Source organism: Squalius cephalus (genome assembly GCF_949319135.1).
Source record: "Squalius cephalus genome assembly, chromosome: 4".
NCBI classification, from domain to species: domain Eukaryota; kingdom Metazoa; phylum Chordata; class Actinopteri; order Cypriniformes; family Leuciscidae; genus Squalius; species Squalius cephalus.
The window spans coordinates 26,172,287-26,193,336 of NC_137125.1; the positions used below are offsets into that span (position 1 = coordinate 26,172,287).

Below are 21,050 nucleotides of genomic sequence, written 5' to 3' on the forward strand. Positions count from 1 at the left end.
TTATTGGTTATTAAATATTTAGATGACAAAGTCCACACTTTCTTCCATGGAATATTGACTAACTGGCCATTCCAGTATGACACAATGGCCCTGTCCCAAATGGCACACTCCGGACTTGTGGACTTCCTCAGAGTCCACACTTTGGTGACGTCATGTAGTGCAGACCTATAGGGCCCTTGGCGCGAGTCCACGAGGGCGCATTGAGAGGTATTTTTGGGACAGACTCGATCAGCACGCCGGAAATAACGGGCTGTTTTTTTTTTTTTTTTTTTTTTTTTTGCATTACAATGGAAATAATACAAAACAATGAACATGAACATGTGGGGATACAGAGAAAATGAAAGTAAATAATAACAGTAAATAAAATATTTTTACAATTTATATAAAACTTGTTCTATAATACAGGATATTTTCGAAGCTCTTTTATTGGAGGGGATTTTTTGAAGTGAAGAATAACTGTAAATCATAAGCAAAAAATTTGCAACTAGGTTTGAATTTAAGGTATCTTGCTTTGTGAATATGATATTTACCCATCGTACAGAAAAAGTTTAATATATCATCTAGCTTTTTATTTTCAGAGAAATCAGAGTGAAAAATAACCTTACTGACAGAAATATTACAGGCCTGGTTGTTGTTGGACAGGAGAAATCACACTTTTTGCGCTCCAACGTCTTATCTCCATGTCAACTACACAGCCTAATTTTACAGTTCTATATTTTGATATTGTGCATATCACCTGGGCATTAGACAATAGATACATCATGCTTATTTAAATGATGTATACAGTTGTAGCCTACATAATAATACATAATGTTCCATTTGAACTAAGATTGCAATTTTAAAACATAACGAAAATGTGCATGAGTTTCAGATGAATTTACAGGTTTCAATATTCATACTATGTTTACATATGACTCAGTAAAGCCCTGACATTCGGTTCTATTTATTTAATGAATCATAATGCGATCGTATTATTAAACGCGCTATTATTATGTTTGAGACATCAACCACTGGTCGATTACCATAATGTTTGTATAAACTGTAGGTAACCACTGGTAAAATGTACATTTAGGTCATACAAACCGTAATATTTTCTTCTCAGCCATGTCAACAATTATCCGCGAGTGAAATCTCCTCCCATCTGTTGTCTGATTGGCCTTTCGCAAGGATTCCTGGGTAGTTAAAGTGCGTGAAGCCTGCTTCTATGCGGGCTTCGCGGAAGACCGCTTCAAGGGTACAAAGGGGGCGCTGCTGAGCACACTTCAGAGCGGTAAAATGCTGAATGGGACAGCCTACGGACTCGTAGACTCAGCGAGCACGCGCAAATCAAGTCCACGAGACCGAAAGTCCGCATGAAGTGCGCCATTTGGGACAGGGCCAATGTATGGGAGAATGTGAATGGGACTTGTAGGTGTGCGACGACGTGAGGTCATAAGTCTGCGCCGCGACCCCCTGTCTGTTGTGATTCGGCTTAAGAAGGTTTGTTATTTTAAGCATTTATAGTGTTTAAATCAATACATATCTTTCAGTCAATTATAGTGTTTAGAGTCGATCTAAAAAAATACTGATCACTGAATGAACAAATGTAGGCATATTGCTTTATCTAACATTAATGAACGTTATTTTTGTATGTAAAGTGTATCCACACACGAGTAACAGAAAAGGTGCGTCTCATTTCGCTTCCAAAATCGGGAATCAGTTTATTGTAAACACGAATTCGGTTACTGGAAAAGTTATGATGGCAGAAACGGAGTTTTTTAATACTCCGAGTCAATTGAATCAAATACTTCGCAAATGATTCAGTGATTCGAAGAGCTCGATTCATCACACGCTGACGAGACATGCTGTTCAAAACAGTGTAAAGGCAACAGAAACACAAACGTGTGAAATTATATTTTTTAGAAACCAACTGCAAATATTTTTTTTTATTAAAGTGGAATCTGTTAAATATATTTAATATCATTAAATAATTATAAACTCGTAACTAAGTAGTGTATGTATAATTTGTGTTCTTTTAATAATTTTTCCTGCTAGTTGAGTTAGTTTTTTTTAGCTGATCTGGTCATCCAGATCCAGGTAAATCCATTAACTTTCACTCTGACTGACTCACTGAACTACTGAAGTGCTGATTGAGACGCACCCACCCAGAGATTTAGTTTGGATTTATTTTTCTTTCTGTTAATTATTCTCATCTTAATCATCTCTGTGTCCAAACTCGCAGAAAAACTCCTGTTTGAAGCAGCTGAGATCCACGTGACACCATTATGAGGATGGCGTTTATTAAAGTAGAGAATGAAGACATGAAGGTTGAAGAAACATTCAGAGTAAAACAAGAAGATACTGAGGAACAAACAGGTTGGTTTCATTCTCAAATCTGAACTCAGTCATTTGATCCTTATTAAAATGTCAACCTCTACAGAAATTAATACAGACATGTTGAGATCACATGACCAGATTATAACACTGCCTTTTAAGTGGAAATATAGCAGTCAGTCAAGTTAACATTATATAATAAATGGATTTCTACTCTAATCAAAAAATATATAACAAAAATGCTGTGGAAATAACCAGTGTGTTTATCGTCTGCAAGAGGGGTTTCAGCTCTTTGCATTTACCAGTGGTTTTAACACTGTCAATGTATTCCCTCATGCCTCTCTGAATTTCCTTGCTATTGTGAAGCTGGAAAAGGGAGCTGAGTTCTTGTACTTCATTCTCATCATAATGAACATCCCACTCTTCTGGCCAGCTAGAGGGATCCAGTTTCGTTTTGGATCAGTCGAGGCATCTGAAGTACTGGGTACTGTTGCCATCCAGCTTTGATGGTTCTTTAACTAGAGGCTATCCATCTAGTGCCAAGAATCCTCCCTATATTCAGACACTGGCTGCATCTGAAACCGCATAGTTTGTATTATCTGTTGAACTTCATTTCAATGAGTACTTAACAAGCGCTAAAAACACTATATCGGTACTATATAGTCTGATCGTGTTAAGTATCAATGCGATCCGGACATCATCCGCCATGTTGACGTTATCATGTGACCTACAACGTTATCACAAGGGCAAAAACTAGTTTGAGCGGCAGGTGCACTAACCCTTGATTTCATCAGTAACTCGACAACCATACCTATTACAGTTTTCTTCAACATCAGCAAAGTATTTGCAATGTCTGAACAGTTTGCACAAAGGAGATGTCGGGCAGCTGCTCGAAGATCTCGCCTTAGGAGAAGACTATTGATTTCATACTCTAGGCTAAATGTGTATATACGAATTCTTAAAAATTAACATTAGCCCAGAATGACTTGCATTGCTAGCTCACCCCAACACTTATGCACTATAATAATGATAAATGCTGACCAATACTTAATTATATTACATATTTTCTTACCGAAAATGATCTATTGTAGTAAAACAAGCACACTGTAATTTAAGTGTATTGTCATATGACATAGCTATGCATGAATACACACTAGACAAATGCAGCTGATGTGAATACATCAATTTTCTGTCAAGAAATGAATTAATGCATGAATTAATGAAATTATTATATTTTACTGACAATAGGAAACATGAACAAAAATGAGCAAACAAATAAATAAAATGAACCATCACAATAAATAAATACAAGTCAACAACACTTGAAACAAAGTTTTATTCAAATGTATTGGTCTAACAAACTACTATATATATATATATATATATATATATATATATATATATATATATATATATATATATATATATATATATATATATATATATATATATGGGTAGTTGACAAATGGCCAAGAAAAAGTACTTTCTTAAAGTGATATTTATTTTACATGAAAATACTAATTAGAATCATTTTCACCATGAATAGATGAACTTGATAAACTTATCCCTACGAATGTCAATAAAACTTTTTCGCCAACCTTACAAAACTGTTTGAAATTGTACCTATCTAAGAGGAGATATTATTGTAACTCCCCTAATGCCAAACTTGACTCTTTTTTTTTTAAGATATTTTAAAATAAGTATATTTTTCTGTTGTTTTATGTTTGTCATACCATAGGACAAATGTCACACCAAAGGACAGAGATAGTCATTGCATAAAAAGAGTCAGAATATATAGTGTTTATTGTAACGATTATAAAGGAGGACATTTGTTTTTATTTTTCAACAATATAAACTGTGCAAAACATAGCACACCATAAGTAACTTTGATACTAATAGATCCATCAATAAGGAAACATTGATGCATATAATATTTTTGAGAAATTCAGTAAAATGCCATTTCAAAACATTACTGTGACATTGTCAAACTGCAAAATTCATCAGTTAAACAGTAACAGTGACATGAAAATAAAATCCCTAAAAACATGATGTCAGTACTTTCATAGAGTGCGATAGAAAAAAGATAAGCTAATTTTCTCAAACTGACTTTTAGAACCAGGACAAAGTATGTCAGCAGTCTCCACCATACAGGTCTTTCACAAAATCCCCATCCGAAAAAGGCTTGTTGTGCTTTGCAATTGTATGAGCCAGTACATAACTAGCTTATGTTACATATTCTTGAATAGAGCACTGTTTCGTAAATGTACTTTGCTAGGCAAGATTTAATTCCTTGCTTGCCTTTTCTGCAGATGACAGGTTGACAGCATAATTCGAATGTTTGCTTGAAAAATGACGACTGAGGTTGTAGTCTTTAAAAACTGCAATACTTTCTCTGCATATTAGACATACCGCCTTCTGTCCGATACTGTCCATTCTTCGTTGAACACAAGACATTCAGAGTCCACTTTTCTTTTTTTCACCACACTCATTTTCACTCAATTTTGAGCGGTACGGTCCCATATATGGGATTTTTATTTCTGTGCCCCTGAGAGTACGGTCCCACATATGGGATATATAATGTTCAGTGGCGTCACATAACTGCCAGATTCAAACTGTGCTTTTGCGCTCAGTGCTGTCATATATCTGTCAAACTATTTGAACATGTTTAATTTAGGTTTCAGACATTTAAATACACATAAGCACTAGTAAAACAATACATTTGGAGTTTATCAAATACACACTGATGTCTATGGAAGCAGCAATAACAATCTATTCAAATATAATTTGCCAAGGTGTGTTATTCATATCAGATACACATAGTGTAAGTAACTATAAAGTTTACTCTATTCTTCTCCAAGTTCACCGGCCACTTTCTTACATGTATTTCGGGGGGAATATCGACAGGACTCTATGAACTGTGGCACAAACAAACATGGCGGGGCCCATCTCACATTATAGATCAAGATCAAGATTATTTATAAAGGTTTTTAAAAGACAAAGCATACTCACTTATACGTATTTGAGAATCGGAATACATTGTTGACATGGTAAGCAAGTTTGTGAATATTTTGAATAAAAAAGGAAAAACAATATAAAAGCAATCTATGATACAGTGTTATTGTGGCTGCGGTGTACCATGTGACAAGCATGACGCGTTGCCATGGAAAGATTAAGGGGGAGTTCTAAAATAACGGTCGACTTGAAAAAACTCACTCTGGGGGTCAGTTAGAATATTTTAAACTTACGTGTGAAAGGGTTAACGTCCAAGTTACCAAGTGCATTCTAATTCTACAGTAGTAGGCCCGCCTAACTGTACGCCATGCTATTCGCTGCCGTTTGCTTGTATTGTATCAAATTAGTAATTCTGAACCAAAACCGTTACTAAAGTGAAATATTTTTTAAAACTCCCTTGCGGGCCAGATGAAAGTGTTCGGCAGGCCGTAGTTTGCCCCCCTCTGTTCTAGGTCCATCATGTGCAAATGTATCTGGTGTTATGAAAGCAGATACATCAGAGGCAGCAGAAGTTAACTGGTTTTTACTAACAAAACAATAGCTTGTTTGCATATGACGTCACGTCACTGCGTTGCCATGGCGCGAAATGCAGATGGAGGGCAGGAAGTGATTTGATTCATTTAGGAAGCACTATAACAAACTCAAAATGCCGATGTTTTGCATCGTTTATGGTTGCTCAAATCGATCAAACCACGAGGAGTTTTTATCGTGTACCAAAAGTTGTTGTTCATAAGGGGGACAAATGCAAGAAATTGACCGAAAAACGGCGGAAAAAATGGCTTGCAAACCTACGTCTGCGGTCGGGAGGAACCGAATCGGAAAACGCCCGTGTGTGCAGTGTTCATTTTGTCAAAGGCGAGTTAATACAACTTATGTGGATGTTTGTGTAACATACCATTTTCAGAACTTTGTAAAGTTAAAGTAATTGTTTCTTCTTTTCTTTGAGTTTGTAAGTTACCCCTGTAACTAAAGACAAACGTAACGTTATTCAGGCAAATCTTTCAATTCAGTTGAAAAATCGCTCCTCTTCATAACGTAAGGATCACGTCCAACATATGTTTAAATTTTTTGTTATATTTTTCTCTTGTAATGGCGTGTAGTACAGTACGGACTTTACTCCATCTCGTACATTCCGCTCTTCACTTCTTGCCCTCCATCTGAATTTCGCGCGTCATCACAATCACGTGACTGCAAACCACCTATTGTACAAATTTTATCAATACAGTCCTCCATTCAGGGTAAAGGATAACAATGGTTATGGTGACTGCATTGACCTGATCAGTATAAAACCTAAATATTCAACCAAGCTTTGGAACAAGTAAACATAGAGAACTCCATGAACCACCAAGCTTTGTGGTTTTCACATCGCATTTTCCAACAGATTAATTTTTACAAAATTAGCTTTTGCTTTGTGTGATTAAATTTGTACACATATTGCTTAATAGGAGGACCAGTAACCTTGATGTCATGTTAAATAACTGAAGTTAGGAGTAGGGCTGGGCGATATTAGCCTGGGTTTCCCCATGCTGCCTTGTGCGCAGCGCGATTTTATTCACGCTGCTAGGCAGTCTGGATACCATGGAGCAGATTTTCGCCTCAGTTAGGGAACCAATCACAGAACGGGGTGGGAGCAGCAAGACGATGACGACATCTATGCGACACACCGAAGCAGTTTGTTTATATCTATGGATCTAACATGAGACGTAAAAATATATGCATATTTTTAGGAACACATCTACAAAAATATGCCTGTATTTCAAGTTGATAAAATAATTTAAAATCCACATCAGTTTATTTGTGCCCACGCCCTCCCAGGATCTATAACGTTACCTAGGCTACTTTCATTTTTAAAAAATTCCTCATAACCGTGCGCGCGCGATCTGCTTGCAGTTGTCGAGATGGATGCTGAGGAGTTGAAGAAAAGAATAGCTAGTGGAGATTGTAAAGTTGTCGACAATACGTCATCAAAAATCAAGTCCAGTGTGTGGGAGAAATTTGGAGTTATCTGAAGAAAATATTGTGAAAGGCTTTGCTGCAAACATTTTCGTGTTGGATAGCCGCAAATGTGGAACTTCATCGCCGAGGAAGCACGCAGAAACTGTGGTAACAAAGCAGTTCTATCGAACGGTATTTTCCATATTTAACACTGTTAAGTATGTGTGGTGTGCAGGGCGTGTTTGAACCCAAAATTGTCAGATATAGGCTAGACGAAATTGCGTGGTATAAATTATAGTGGTGTAGCCGCGTCTGTTCGATTGGTAAAATGTTAAGGCACTCAGTTTTGTGGTAACGTTAGCCATGTTCTTCATGTACCGGCCTTTTGACAGCTTCGGCTGAAGTTGTCCTTGTGTTAATTGTCGTGTAATAACTTCTGTATGACCTGGCAATAAACATTTTTGTAAGTGGTCTATAATGTGATAGTCTAAACTGATTTTATTTCGGGGCGGGTCGGGTGTCTGTTCTGTTTTAAGCGGGTCGGGTGCAGATTTTAATTAGTGCTGCTGTCGGAAAACGGGTCGGGTGCTGTTTTAAGCAGTGCGGGTACAGGCGGGTGCGGATTTACAAAATCGGACCCGTGCAGGACTCTGGTGTACACATAAATCTCTGACCCATCGTCGTCTTCTTTGTTGAATATCTGTCGCTCTACATACGTCATCTGGTATAACTGAAACGATTGGCTATGAGCTACGTACAGGCGCATTTGATAGACATTTGTAGCGCCCAATAAACGGCTCTGGGCATTCGTAAACCACGCCTCAAATACGAGAAAATGCACATGTGGTTCCCAGACCACGTCTCAAAGAGAAAGTGGTCTGACGTTAGCCAGGCTAGGGCGATATGGCCTAAAAAAAAAATCCCTGATTTTTTCACAAAAAATACGATTTACGATTTAAACTGATTTTTTTTTTATTCCCCTACTTAAAATCAATCTGCAGATGACAAAGAAATTGTTCAAAACAATTTTTAACTTTATTTTGTTTTGATTTTCCATTCTGGGATTTGATTTGGATTTTCCCCTTGGGGTTAAAGTGCAATCAGAAACAAGCCAAAAAGACAAGATGGCAGGCCCTGCCTTTGTAAACAGTGAAAATGTCACATAACATAACATAACAGAACAGAACAGAACAGAACAGAACATGAAATGGGTGGATTGGGATTGGTAGGGAACGTGAAAAAAAAAATGTACATCACAACATTTTATTAAGTTTAGTGACAACACAATGTTTACATGGTACAATGACTGGTATGCTACTGTTTTTATTATTGCTTTCACAATTTCAATTCAATTCTTGTGATTTGATTCTGATCTTGATTCAATATCGATTCCTTTGGATAAATAATAGGTACAGTAGATAAATGTTAATTTAAAGCCCTGTCAGCTGGTATTATTTTTAAAGGTTAAAAATAACATCTCAAATTAAATATTATGCGTTTTTTTATAATAACAAGTTCAACATTATAATATTTTAATGATATAGGTAAAAATATAATAAATATGTAATATAGTTATCATATTTAGCAAAATACTACTCTCTACAGCAATTATTTTAAAGTCCAACTAACGTGCTATGGTCATTAATGGGCTTTCCAGAGGTAAAAGTAACTTTACGTGACGTATTGTCCTCTAGCTGTTATTATAGACCTCTTTCCGCAGTTGAAAAACACAGATGATCGATTTTATTTCATTTCGGTAAGTTGAACTGTATCTTTCAAATTACCTATTGATCATTCGTGTTTATTTAGCCTACTATTAACTAGTAGTAGCCTAAAGAGTTACGGATGATCGGTTCACGTGCCGCTTGAACTCTGTCAGCGATCTGTCAAGCGCCAAAACGGTGTTTATTGTTTGAATTTCGTAATTAAATCGACAGAATCTGAGAGCTGAGAATTTGTTTCATAGCAATAGTAACCTTCTCTGTCTTGTCTGTCGGTGTCAGTGTCCTCTTTGCTTCGCGACTTTTCTCTGCGTGAGAAAATGGATGTGTGGCGTGAGAGCGTTTAAAAAGTGACAATTGCGTGAGTCTCACGGTGAATTCGTGAAAGTTGGCAGCTCTGCGGATTCAGTTTGTAAGACTGTAGGTTGTTTTTTGGCGGGTGTGTTTGTGCTGCCGCGGTCTTGCCGTGTTGTTTGTGTATCTCTATGCCAAACCATGTGCCAAACGCGCAGGGGAAGAGCTGAGCCCGTTCTGGGGCCCGTTCTTCGTACGTTGCTTATTACATCCGAGATCAAATGACACATCCAAGATGATCTCATCGTGCGAATCATGATCTGGCTAACTCGGTTCTTCGAACACACTTGCCGGATATGATTAGTATCGCTGGATTGAGTTATCTGAGATAACTGCGCGTTCATGCGCTGGTTAAAAAGGGGATATGTATCGATAGTAGAAACATTGATCAGCAACGCTGCTATTGGCTGTTCAGCGTGGCCAAAGAGCGTGCTCAGTTTTTCTCCTCAGCAGAGCAAGAACTAATAGTCGAAGTTTATTCAGAATTTTAATGTTTAATCAAAACGCCAGAGAACACCTCAAAGTCTGCAAAAGCCAGGAGAGAGGGCTGGCAAAAAGTAGCAGACAATTTAAATCCGTTAGAAGTGGCCATGTTAGATGTTTTTATCACTTATTAGCCTATATTTTTGTATTTTAATAATTGCATAATTACTTTGTTCATTGTAATGTCAGTCACCATACTAGAACATGGGAACAAATAAAATTTAAGTACAAAAATATTCTACATAATGGTAATTTTTAGTTAGCCTATTATAGTCTGTTTTATAAAAGGCACTGTTAAATAAATGGTGTTCTGTTTATAAAAGCAACCAAGAAAAAGGCTGAGAGAAAAAAAAAAAGAAAAGATCTTAGTAGCCTACACTGTAAAATCATTTTTGCTGCATTAAATTAAGGCTGTATAGTCATTTCAACTGTTAAATCTTGAGTAATGATGAATTGCTTTGGATTGTGAAAGTGAAAACTGATAAACTTATGTTAATGTAAAAATATTTTGCCATGAGTTATTGATCACATTTTTCCCCAGTGTAGTTCATTGTAATGACATTGTGTTTTCCTCTTTTGTGCACTTTTACATAATACACCAACACTTGTATCTGTTCCCAAGAAAGTGGTGGCTGAAATATGTGCAGTAAGTGGACATTTTCTAACTTTCCAAAGGAAAAAAAAGTATAAGACTTTGTAATGTCCATTTGTTTCCATTGCACTGGACAGTGAATAAACCCTCTCAGATAACTGTCATATGGAGGAACTAGCCTACCTGCAAGTGCATAAATAACTTTACTTCATTTATACTTGTATGCTTTATTGCTGCAATATGAGTTGCAGGATTCCACATCAACAGAAAGGCCTACAGAAGAGTCTGCACAGACAGAGGAGACATAGGCCTACAGGTGGGCAGTGTATAGACAACTTTTCCTTTTTATTTGTTGCATGAGGCATGTGTCTAATATCTCTTGCAGGCACTTGACCACTGGCTTTTCTTTACAAAGGACAATTGAAATAAAACTCAAGGAACTAAGCATATTTGTCTTTTATTAAACATTTAATTAAAAGTGGGGTTTTTTTGGCAATGTTGTGTAATATGGCACATGCAACAATGTCACAGGCCCTGTCAGGTGTGCAACCCCTCAGACTTTTCAGACACTGAAATATTCCCTTTAGTTAGCCAAAGTTCATTTCATTGTGTGCCCTTGTCCTGGCTAGAGCGGCATTGTAACTGGTTTGGGTCAGGGAATGGGGTCATAAAACACCTGTCTGCAGGCAGGAACATGTCATAATCACCTATGAAAAAATGCAGTTCTGTTAGGATCAGCATAAGTGTATGTAATACAGCGAGCTTGATATTTAATTGTGGAACTTTCCTTACCACTTTCAAATAATGTGCATAAATGTGAATCTCTGAAAATCCTTAAGTCATGCACAGATCCTGGCCATTTTGCTTTCACTTTTGTGATATGGGAGATTTTAGTCAACTGCCTTTTTTTTTTATTTGATATAATATTACTAATCTGGAATATTAAGAATCACAATAGTAACTGGGCTGCACATTTACATTGTGAACCCCCTTTCTGTTCACATAATCCCCTTCATTGAGGCCTTGATGGCAGTCTATGGTATAGTCTATGGTACCAATGACGTTAGTGAAGCCTGAGTGACATATCTGTAATCGGCATGGTCATGATTGTATGATCTTCATAAAAAATTATGATAGCCTAAAAAAAAAAAAAAAAACTGCTTTACAACATTGGGTCTTAAGTGGCTTGGAAATGCCACAAAAAACAAAAAAACAAACAAAAAAAACAAACTAAAACTGTTTTTTAAACATAAAAGCGACAAAAAACGACAATCTCACGAATCACGAGAAAAAATATATATCTCAGAAAGAAAGTGCACTCGCGCTGCGCTGGACTTCCCGTATCAGCTCCGCTTATGAAGCCGGGATCTAATCCTGTTAACATGAAATAAGCCTGCTCCCGAGCAGGTTTAAGTTTGCGCACATGTTGCTATGACAGCAAGTCCAGGATGAGCGTTGAAGAACCAAACAATCCAATATCATGCCAAATCGCCAACAATCAAATCCAGCTAAGTGAGTTAGCGACGTACGAAGAACGGACCCCAGAGCTACGGGAGCCCAGAGGGGAGCGGTGAATGTTAAAGAGAAAAACGATTTTCATTCAAAAAAATCGACGTAAACTGCACATTCGAATTAATCGATAAAATCGATTTATCGCCCAGCCCTAGTTAGGAGTAAGGAGAGTAAAAAGTAAGGAGAAGCTATGAATTAAATCAATAACATCCTGTTTCTGTTTGTCCTCTTAATGACCTACATAGGGTGATGGAACTATGATATCTCATTCAAAACCATTGCAGATGCATTTTACACAGATTTCATTCCTGCCATCTTTTGAGTTATGAACAGAGATTTACTGTGGTAGTAAAAAAGAAACTCTTTCAGTCAACCATTCAATAACAATTGCATTAATTATGTGTGATCTAAGCATAATAGTCACATATATAGGTTGTAGACATGATATAGAAGTATGCAGTTGAACAATGTTTGATTATAAGTCTGTCTAGCATCATTTTGGGATGATCTGATTCACTTTGATATGTAAAGTCTCAGTCTCTGTGGGTTTTAAGAGATTTCAGCCCTGAGTTTGAGAGGTCATTCAAAGGTCTTTAAGAAGAGGAAGGTCTGTCTTATCTCTCTTGTCTTGGGGATGAAACAATCCTTGGTGTTTTCTTCATGGGACTCAAGCTGTGCCATCTCCAAACCAATCCGTCTTTTGAAAATTGCCTAATGTTGACATCTTAAGTGGTTTTGCTCTGGTTGTACAAGGTTTCATAGTCTTAAAGGTGTAGAGTTGGTTAGTTAGCTCAGACTGAATGACAATGTCAGAACCTAACAGAGTTAAATTCCTGCGTGTTCATTTGGGATTTCTGAGTAATTCGGTTTGAACAAATCATCTCTGTCCAATCTGCTCAGTTCCTACAGTATTATTAAACTTTCTCACAACAATGTATCGATCAGAAAAAAAAAGTGCTGACAAATTACTGACATAGTCCAACACATTACTCTGTGGAGCAGTAGTAACCTCCATCCTTTGTTCCGTTAGAAATTTTTAATGGGCCTCAAACAGTGTCCAAAAATCAACTTAACAAAATTTCAAAGATTCTTGTGTAGCTTCTCTTGCAGCAAACAACACTAGTGGAACACCCTAATCCACTCCTTAACAGTCCCAAAGCAGTATTTCCTAATCAGCTTCCATCAGACGTGTTTGTCTTATTAACTCTCTGGGGTCTGAGGTGTTTTCTGGGCCCTGGAGGTGTTCTGACATACTCTGACATTTGTGCTTATTTCTGTTACTTGTGACATTTTCATGGCTAAAGTCTGAGTACACTGTATTCAGCAGCATGTATGTAAAAGTTTGTAGTTTTGAAATAATGACATTTATGCGTGGTTTGTGAAAAAACAAAAAACAATTGTCACTGAAGGTCATGAAACCCATACTGATTATTTCTTCACAAGACTTTTGAAAATTGTATGACGTAGCCTAGAATATTTGCTCCAAAATTATGTGAAAATCATCCTGCCTACTCATTCAGATAAAACCATATTGATTTAAAATTTGTAAGACATGTTTTGTGTAAGAAAGCTTTATGCGATGAGGGCGTGAATCATCATGAATATTGATGTGTTTCACACCTGAGAAAGACAAAGACCCTCCCATAATGGCCCTATCAGGTGTTATCAGGCCCTATCATTATGAAGAACCTTGCACAAAGAATGAGGAGAGACTTAAAAAAGAATGGCTTTTTGATTGTTTGGATTTATTTATAACACAACATAATCCAAAGATACACAACAAATGACAAAAAAAGCACATTATTGAACACACCGATCTAAAGACAATGGGCCCTATCTTGCACCCAGCGCAATTGACTTTGTACAACGAAGCATGTATCATTCCTATTTTGCACCCGACGCACAGCGGACTTTTCCCTCCACAGACGCACGTCGGTAAATTAGGGAATAAACTTGCGCTCCCGGGGGTGGTTCAGCGAAAAGAGGAGGCGTGTTCCAGCGCAAACGTTCCCTCGTGCTATTTTGCAGTTCCAGAAAACAGTTCCGCCACAGACCAGGAAAAACCTAGTCTAAAGTCAGTGGTGCATTTTTCAGATGCTATTTTAAGGGTGCATGCTTGGCCATAATGTAGCATGTGCACAACACGCATACAATTTGCTTTTCTACTCTACACAGACGCAGCAGTTGCCATTTTTGCAAACCATACATAATTACAAGGAAAAATATTCCACACAAGGGAAATCATTGTGATGTCCATGAAGATGTGAAAAAATAAGCATAAATCTAGTTTACACATTTACCCAAATTAGTATACGCCTATTTAACCGAAGCTAGTTTGGGTGTGTTTCTCCCATCCCCATACAATGTCACTTCTCTGTCTTTTACCGCCCTGACGAGAACATCGGTCTCCTCGGCTGTGAACCGCTCCTGGCGTGCACCTGACAAATCTGCCGTTATAATAGCAATCCGCCATGGAACAAGCGCGTCTGCTCTTAAAGGGAATGTGAGATGATGCTCTGATTGGTTTATTTCACTTTACGCCCAAACCACATCTATGAGTAAAGTAGCTACTTCAGACCAACCCATTTTAGATTTGCGTCGGGCGCAAGAGTCATTTATCCGCCGGTATAATAGCAACAGCGTGAAATTCGCCCACAAAGTTACTTGCGTTTCGCGTTTGATACTTGCGTTTCAGATCGTTAAAATAGGGCCCAGAGACTTGAACAGTCACACACCTTTGTGCCATTCCTGAAACATAGTACATACCTGTCATTTCCAAGGTGTTTGATTTTTCACTTTACCATGTTCATGTACAGAGTGAATGTTTGATTGGAGTAAAACCTTGAAGCCTAATGTTTTGCTTTTCAAACGCACAGTGCGACTGACTCAAACTCACAGTGCGTGCAGAGAACATTTACTGAAGCGATCGAGCCGCTCCAAACTATGAAACATTATTGTTACCATATTATACATATCTACGTTTGTATTTAACAGTAAACATGGGTCTAAACATTATAATATTCACCATATTAGAGTAAACACTCATTCTAGCCTACTTTTATCATGCTGTGTTTTATTATCAAACATAAAAACATCCTCGTGTCATACATGTATATAAATTTAACATTGAAAGGTTGCCTACCAGTCTAATTCACATTTCAACAAGTTTCTGTCTATATATTGTTGCATATACATGTACGACATTAGGCTTTGTGTTTTTACTCCAATCTCATTTCATAACGTACATTTGAGTCTGGCACCAGTTTAACATGTCTTACCTTAAAAATCTTCTCATCTTCAAATCACGTTCTTCTAATTCTTCTGAGGTAAATCCAAGTGAAACAGCACAGCACAAACACAGTCTTCCAAACTCGATGAAAAGCAGAGAAGTACGTTACTGGAGTCTCTGATTCTTTGTTTTGAAAGAATGTTCCTACACATGGACTATTTGCATGTCAATCGCTCGTGCGCACGTGGCTGTGGTCACATTAGAGTTAATGAGGACCCGTTTGAGAAACTGTAAATGTCGTTGCTTTCATACGGATTACTTAAACAGAATATTTGTTTTTGATATAAAGAGACTCCAAGCTTTGTAAAGACATACGTCTCAAGTCTGTGTGACAAACATTCTCTGAGTTACAGGTCATTTTCTATCGCTTTTCAGAATGAACTTCACATTGAGAGAGATGGCAGAATACGCATCATGTTTATTTTCTTTATTTTACGAAAAACACAACATTTTGTTTTTATTATGTACACAAGAGTGTAGAGTGTACACAAATAAAAGAAGACATTTAACAGTTTTGAATGATACAAAGGGCCACTGTCCTGCAAAACTTCAGCTCCAACCCCAATTAAACACACCTGAACCAGCAAATCAAGGGCTTATTAGGAATACTACAAACTCCCAGGCAGGTGTGTTGAGGCAAGCTGGAGCTAAACTCTGCAGGATAGTGGCCCTCCAGGACAGAGTTTGGACATCCCTGGATTAGTTGATTCAACTTTACCATCAATAATACACTACAGTATTTTTTAGGTTGTGAGGAAATATAAAACTGAGTATCGTCAGCATAACAGTAAAATCGTTACAAAAGTAATTGTAATGTCTCTCAGGCGAAGCGTATACAAGGAGAAACGCAGAGGACCTAATACTGAGCCCTATGGCACACAGTACTTTTGCTAAATGCGAAATGGTAGTAGTTAGATAGATATGACTGCTTGTCCACAAATGCCAACATAATTCTCATGCTGGCCAAGCAAATGTTGTGGTCTGTGTTGTTAAAAGGTGTAACTTTAATAAGGACAGTTTCTGTGCAAAGATAGAGCTTAAATCCTGACTGAAATTCCAGTTCTTTGCAAAACTAAACATTGCTATTGGTCTATAATAAACCAATTATCCTGGGTCAAATGATTAGGTGTTTGATAATTGCCAGCTTTCTTGGACTGCAGGTTTTTAGTGTTTAACAATGTTGAGAAGAGATTCTGAGATTATAGATTTTGAAACAATCTATTATCTATCTACTATCTATCTATAATCCTTTTTCGCAAACTTAGTGCATATAGGATCTAGCAAGCATATTGTTGGTTTTGATGCTTTAATGCTTTTAGGTTAGTTTTGATGTGTCTTGCTTTGTGGAACTAAACTGGTGTTAATTTTTTTTATTTGTCTTTTTTCACTTTAGACCTGATGCTGCTGAAAGAAGAAAGTGAAGTACTAGCTGAAATGCAAGAGAAATATCAATATGAGAAACATCATGGATTCATAACATCCAGTACTAAAAATACTTCCTCACGAAACAGAGCTCAGAAGACCAAAACTAATAGTTACCTCACCTGCCATCAGTGTGGAAACAGTTTCACTCATAAACAAAGCCTTGAAATCCACATGAGAGTTCACACTGGAGAGAAGCCTTTCACCTGCCAACATTGTGGAAAAAGTTTCACTCAAAAACAAAACCTTACAGTCCACATGAGAGTTCACACTGGGGAGAAACCTTACACATGCCATCAGTGTGGACAGAGTTTCACACATAAAAAAAACCTTAATACCCACATGAGACATCACACTGGAGAGACTGCTTTCACTTGCAAACTATGTGGCAAGGACTTCACACGAAAAGAAATTCTTAATTCCCACATGAGAATTCACACTGGAGAGAAGCCATTCATTTGTGCTCAGTGTGGACAGAGTTTCACACATAGAAAAAACCTTAATACCCACTTGAAAATTCACACTGGAGAAAATCCTTACACCTGCCAACAGTGTGGAAAGAGTTTCACTCAAAATGGAAGCCTTAAAAGCCACTTGAGGATTCACACTGGAGAGAAGCCTTTCACATGCCCTCTATGTGGAAAGAGTTTTACACATAAAGGAACCCTTAATGCACACATGAGAAGTCATACTGGAGAGAAGCATTTCACATGCCCTCGATGTAGAAAGAGCTTTACACATAAAGGAACCCTATATAACCACATGAGAATTCACTCTGGAGAGAAGCCTTTCACATGCCCTCAATGTGGAAAGAGTTTTACTCATAAAGGAACCCTAAATAGCCACATAAGAATTCACACAGGAGAGAACTGCTTACGCTGTTTTTGAGAAACACCCCTGCACATTCACTATGGAGGGGATTAAATTGTGATCAGTGTAAAATTATTATTTTTTGCTTTCACACTTAAAGACACAGGAAAAGGCATGCTTATGTGAGACCTTGGCCAAAGGAGAACTTGCACCCCAATTTAGCTTGGATTCTCCCAAGGGTGTTTTCTCTATTTCTGTCACAGATGAAGTTTGGGTTCCTTGCCACTGCAAATATGTTAAAGAAGGCTGTGAAAATAAATATGTATTGTTTATCCTTTTTGATCTTTCATTAAAAAAAAAAAAAAAAAAAAAAAATTCTAACCTTTAAACAAGTAGGACAAATGAAAGAGTGTGCATCATGCCTGACACCTACATGAACACCTTACAGTTGGTTTTATGACTAAGTCATTCTCTTCAAATTCTATTGAAGTTAGAAACGTGTATACCAATGTCATCTGTAACTTTAGAGATGGACCCTAAATGTGCGAATATCGAACATTCAATGTCATTGTCAAGCCAACTATGCCAGTATATCACTGGGAAACACTAAGCGTGAGACTTTGCGGGTTGCGTTCATATTCTGAGTCTGCTTGCCTGTAGCCTAAATAGTATACCCTATATCCCAATAAGGTGCAAGTTTGGTATTTTATATCACTGTATTTAGTCAATTAAGCTACGTTAAGCGTCCCGACAGCAGGGGAATCCTGGAGTATGACGTATTGAGGGAACCCACAGTACTGCAGCACAGCATTGCGATATAAAGTTAAGGAAACGAAACAACTGAGAGAAATATGTCTACCTCATATGTAACGTTTGATCTGTACATCAGCATCGGGGAATAACAATCTCATCACGGTAGAGAAAGCTACTTACATGTACAAAGTAACCATGAAGACTTAAATGTAAACACAGTTTTTGTATCTTTATCAGCTTTTCCATATATATTGTAGCAAATTAGCTCTAAAGAAATACTAATATTTAATCATAACTTGTTATAATTGTTTATAAATATTTGGATCAGTTAATAGAATTAACTTAATGTTGTAAAATTAATATTACGATCAACCCACCTGTTCGTCCTATGAACACTCAGCGTTAATTGTTTATTAATTCTAAGAAATATTCATTTCTGGGGGAGGGAAATGTCTTTCTTAATGTACAGTATTACTAAGAGCCTGTAGTCAAAATCTAAATCATAATGTAAACTTTGTTGAAAGTAGAGAATCAGAAACAAATACGTATTGTGCACAAGTTTTATTAACTAAATCACAAACATAACTAATCTAAACACACATGCATACATGGATAGGTAAAATGGTGAGTGACAGAATGAAACCGGAAGGAGGAAATGGAACTATGGAGCTTATCAAGAACCATCAGCTTATCATTTTCAGAGCACCTCATTAAATGTATACTTGTATGGCCTTTGCAGTGGAAACATTTCATGAAGTTCCTGAAGAAGGATTTTGATGGTTCTATTAGTCTCAATCGATTTCTTCGGCGTTGAATGAAGAAAAGTTGGTAAGATTGTGGCCTGCCGGCCCTGGGCCGGAGAGGCCACGCAGGCAACCAAGGAGTGAGGAAGTCGGAAGAGTTGATAGTTGCCCATTCAGTGATGGGAAAGTTGCAGTTTTCTTCTGAGTTGGGTTGAAGAAAATACAGTCTGACTCTGTTGGGAGAGTGAAGGCATAGCAGGCACATCAACCCGAAGAAGCAGCAGTAGAGGCCAGAAGAAGAGAGAGTGGGTCACTGTGAATTTGTCTCTATAAAGCCTGAGAAAAGCCCCACCTCTCTGGGTTTGCTTGACCAATGAGAAGGGTGGAATTTCCAAGCAGGAAAATTCCTCTGTTGTTGATTTATGGATCTTTGTTTTAAGAGTGCTCATTTCCATGTGCAGCTGGATTGGTTGCTGATGAAGAAACTATAAAAGATTCTTGTAATACTTATATGTTGTGCAGCTATCGACATATCATGTACACAATCATTTCGATCATCAAAGTACCAATTTATAGAGACCAAACATGGTATAGGTGAGGTTACATTGACCATTGGTTCTATCATAAAATACATATACTCAAAAAATTAATAGAATTAAAAGACACTACACAAGACAGTAAATCATTCACACAATGTTCTGGGATGCATGTTCATTCATAGATCAGTATGTATATAAATTAATACAGGAAAATATGTTCTATGACCACATTATTCAGAGCAATGAAATCATCTTATCTGATGGTCGCCCTGGCGACTGAGGCCTTTTCTGCTCTCTTGCCTCTTTTGGGGGAATAAGCCAAGGCGACATCTAGTGTATATATCTATGCACCAGTCTGCGTACACGTCACACACCAGGATGCGTGCGCGCCCTCAGATCACTTGGACGTGGCTGTGTACAAGAGTTAAAAAACGATATAAATACTGTTCATTTTCTCACACAAACCGCTCGTTTCGTGTCTTAGGCCATCAATGTGTACTTACGATGGGAAATTGTTTAATTTGGACGATGGGGAATTGTTTTAATTTGGACTCTGTGCATGCTCTTTGAGACAGTGACCACAGACCTGCATTATAGGACTGACAGACAAGAACGGTTTGACCTAAAAATATCAAAATTGAAACTACTGCGGAAAAAAGACACCTACATCTTGGATGCCCTTGAGGTAAGCTAAAACATACCAAAATTTTATTTCAAAGTGAACTATCCCTTTAACGATAGTTAACAATCCAACTGCTCATTGTTAGTTCATATTTCTATTACATTGTTGGCTGCCATTTACTTCCATTCTATGAACATAAACATCTGAAAACTTCTACAAATTCTATTGTGTTCAGATGAACAATGAAAGGCATACACATGGAATGAAAAAAGGCACACACATGGGTGAATAAATGAGTTTTCATTTTGGGTGGACTATTCACTTAAAGGGGCATTCCACCCATTTGAACATTGTTTTTTATTTAAAGTGGGTCATATATGTAGTTCGAAATGTAAAATAAATTTTGAATTTGGTGCCTTCGTGACCGAGGAAAGACAAAAAATAACTTCAGGACGCATTTGTATGAAAGACAACAACTCCCACAATGCACCACATAATCACCTTAACTACTACTACTAATTAATCTTGCACTTGTTCATAGTTTTTGTATTATGTCTGAATATATTCAGTTGAATTTTGCCCATACAAATTGCCTTATCTGACCGTGTTTATGTCCAAACTCAATACCTCATATTATGGTCTTATTATTATTTATAAAGATTGCAAAACGTCAAGAGATGACAGGTTTATGATATACAACTTTGTAAACAGTATACAAAATGTATTAACAATATGTTAAATGTCACCAAAATACACATGAGAAAAAGAGTTCCTCATATTATTATTATTTTTTTATTTTTTATTATTGTTTTACATTTGAAAAGAAATAATCTGGATTGAATTGACAGATGGGGAAAAACTTGCTTCTAGTATAAAATAAATAAATAAAAAATACAATCCTTTTTTAACCTTTTGACTTCCCGTACATTCAGTTGTGCTTCTTGCTCGTA

General features: G+C 37.2%; 1 protein-coding gene across 3 annotated transcripts; it reads left to right on the forward strand.

Moving 5' to 3' along the window:
- The first annotated feature begins 285 nt into the window (after window positions 1-285).
- LOC307157468 (uncharacterized protein) lies at window positions 286-17,794 on the forward strand. Of its 3 annotated transcripts, XR_013820994.1 has the most exons (5): window positions 286-1,479; window positions 2,222-2,355; window positions 10,441-10,464; window positions 10,662-10,726; window positions 16,605-16,641. XR_013820994.1 is itself a non-coding variant. In XM_079869381.1 (4 exons), exons 3-4 carry the CDS (start codon window positions 10,633-10,635, stop codon window positions 17,519-17,521), a joined length of 1,011 nt encoding a protein of 336 aa, XP_079725507.1. In that variant the 5' UTR covers window positions 286-1,479; window positions 2,222-2,355; window positions 10,441-10,632; the 3' UTR covers window positions 17,522-17,794. The 3 variants fall into 3 exon arrangements, 2 of the variants coding, with proteins under 2 accessions (XP_079725507.1, XP_079725508.1); XM_079869381.1 differs by having other exon boundaries at window positions 10,441-10,726; window positions 16,605-17,794; XM_079869382.1 differs by lacking the exons at window positions 10,441-10,464; window positions 10,662-10,726 and having other exon boundaries at window positions 16,605-17,794.
- The last annotated feature ends 3,256 nt before the right edge of the window (window positions 17,795-21,050 follow it).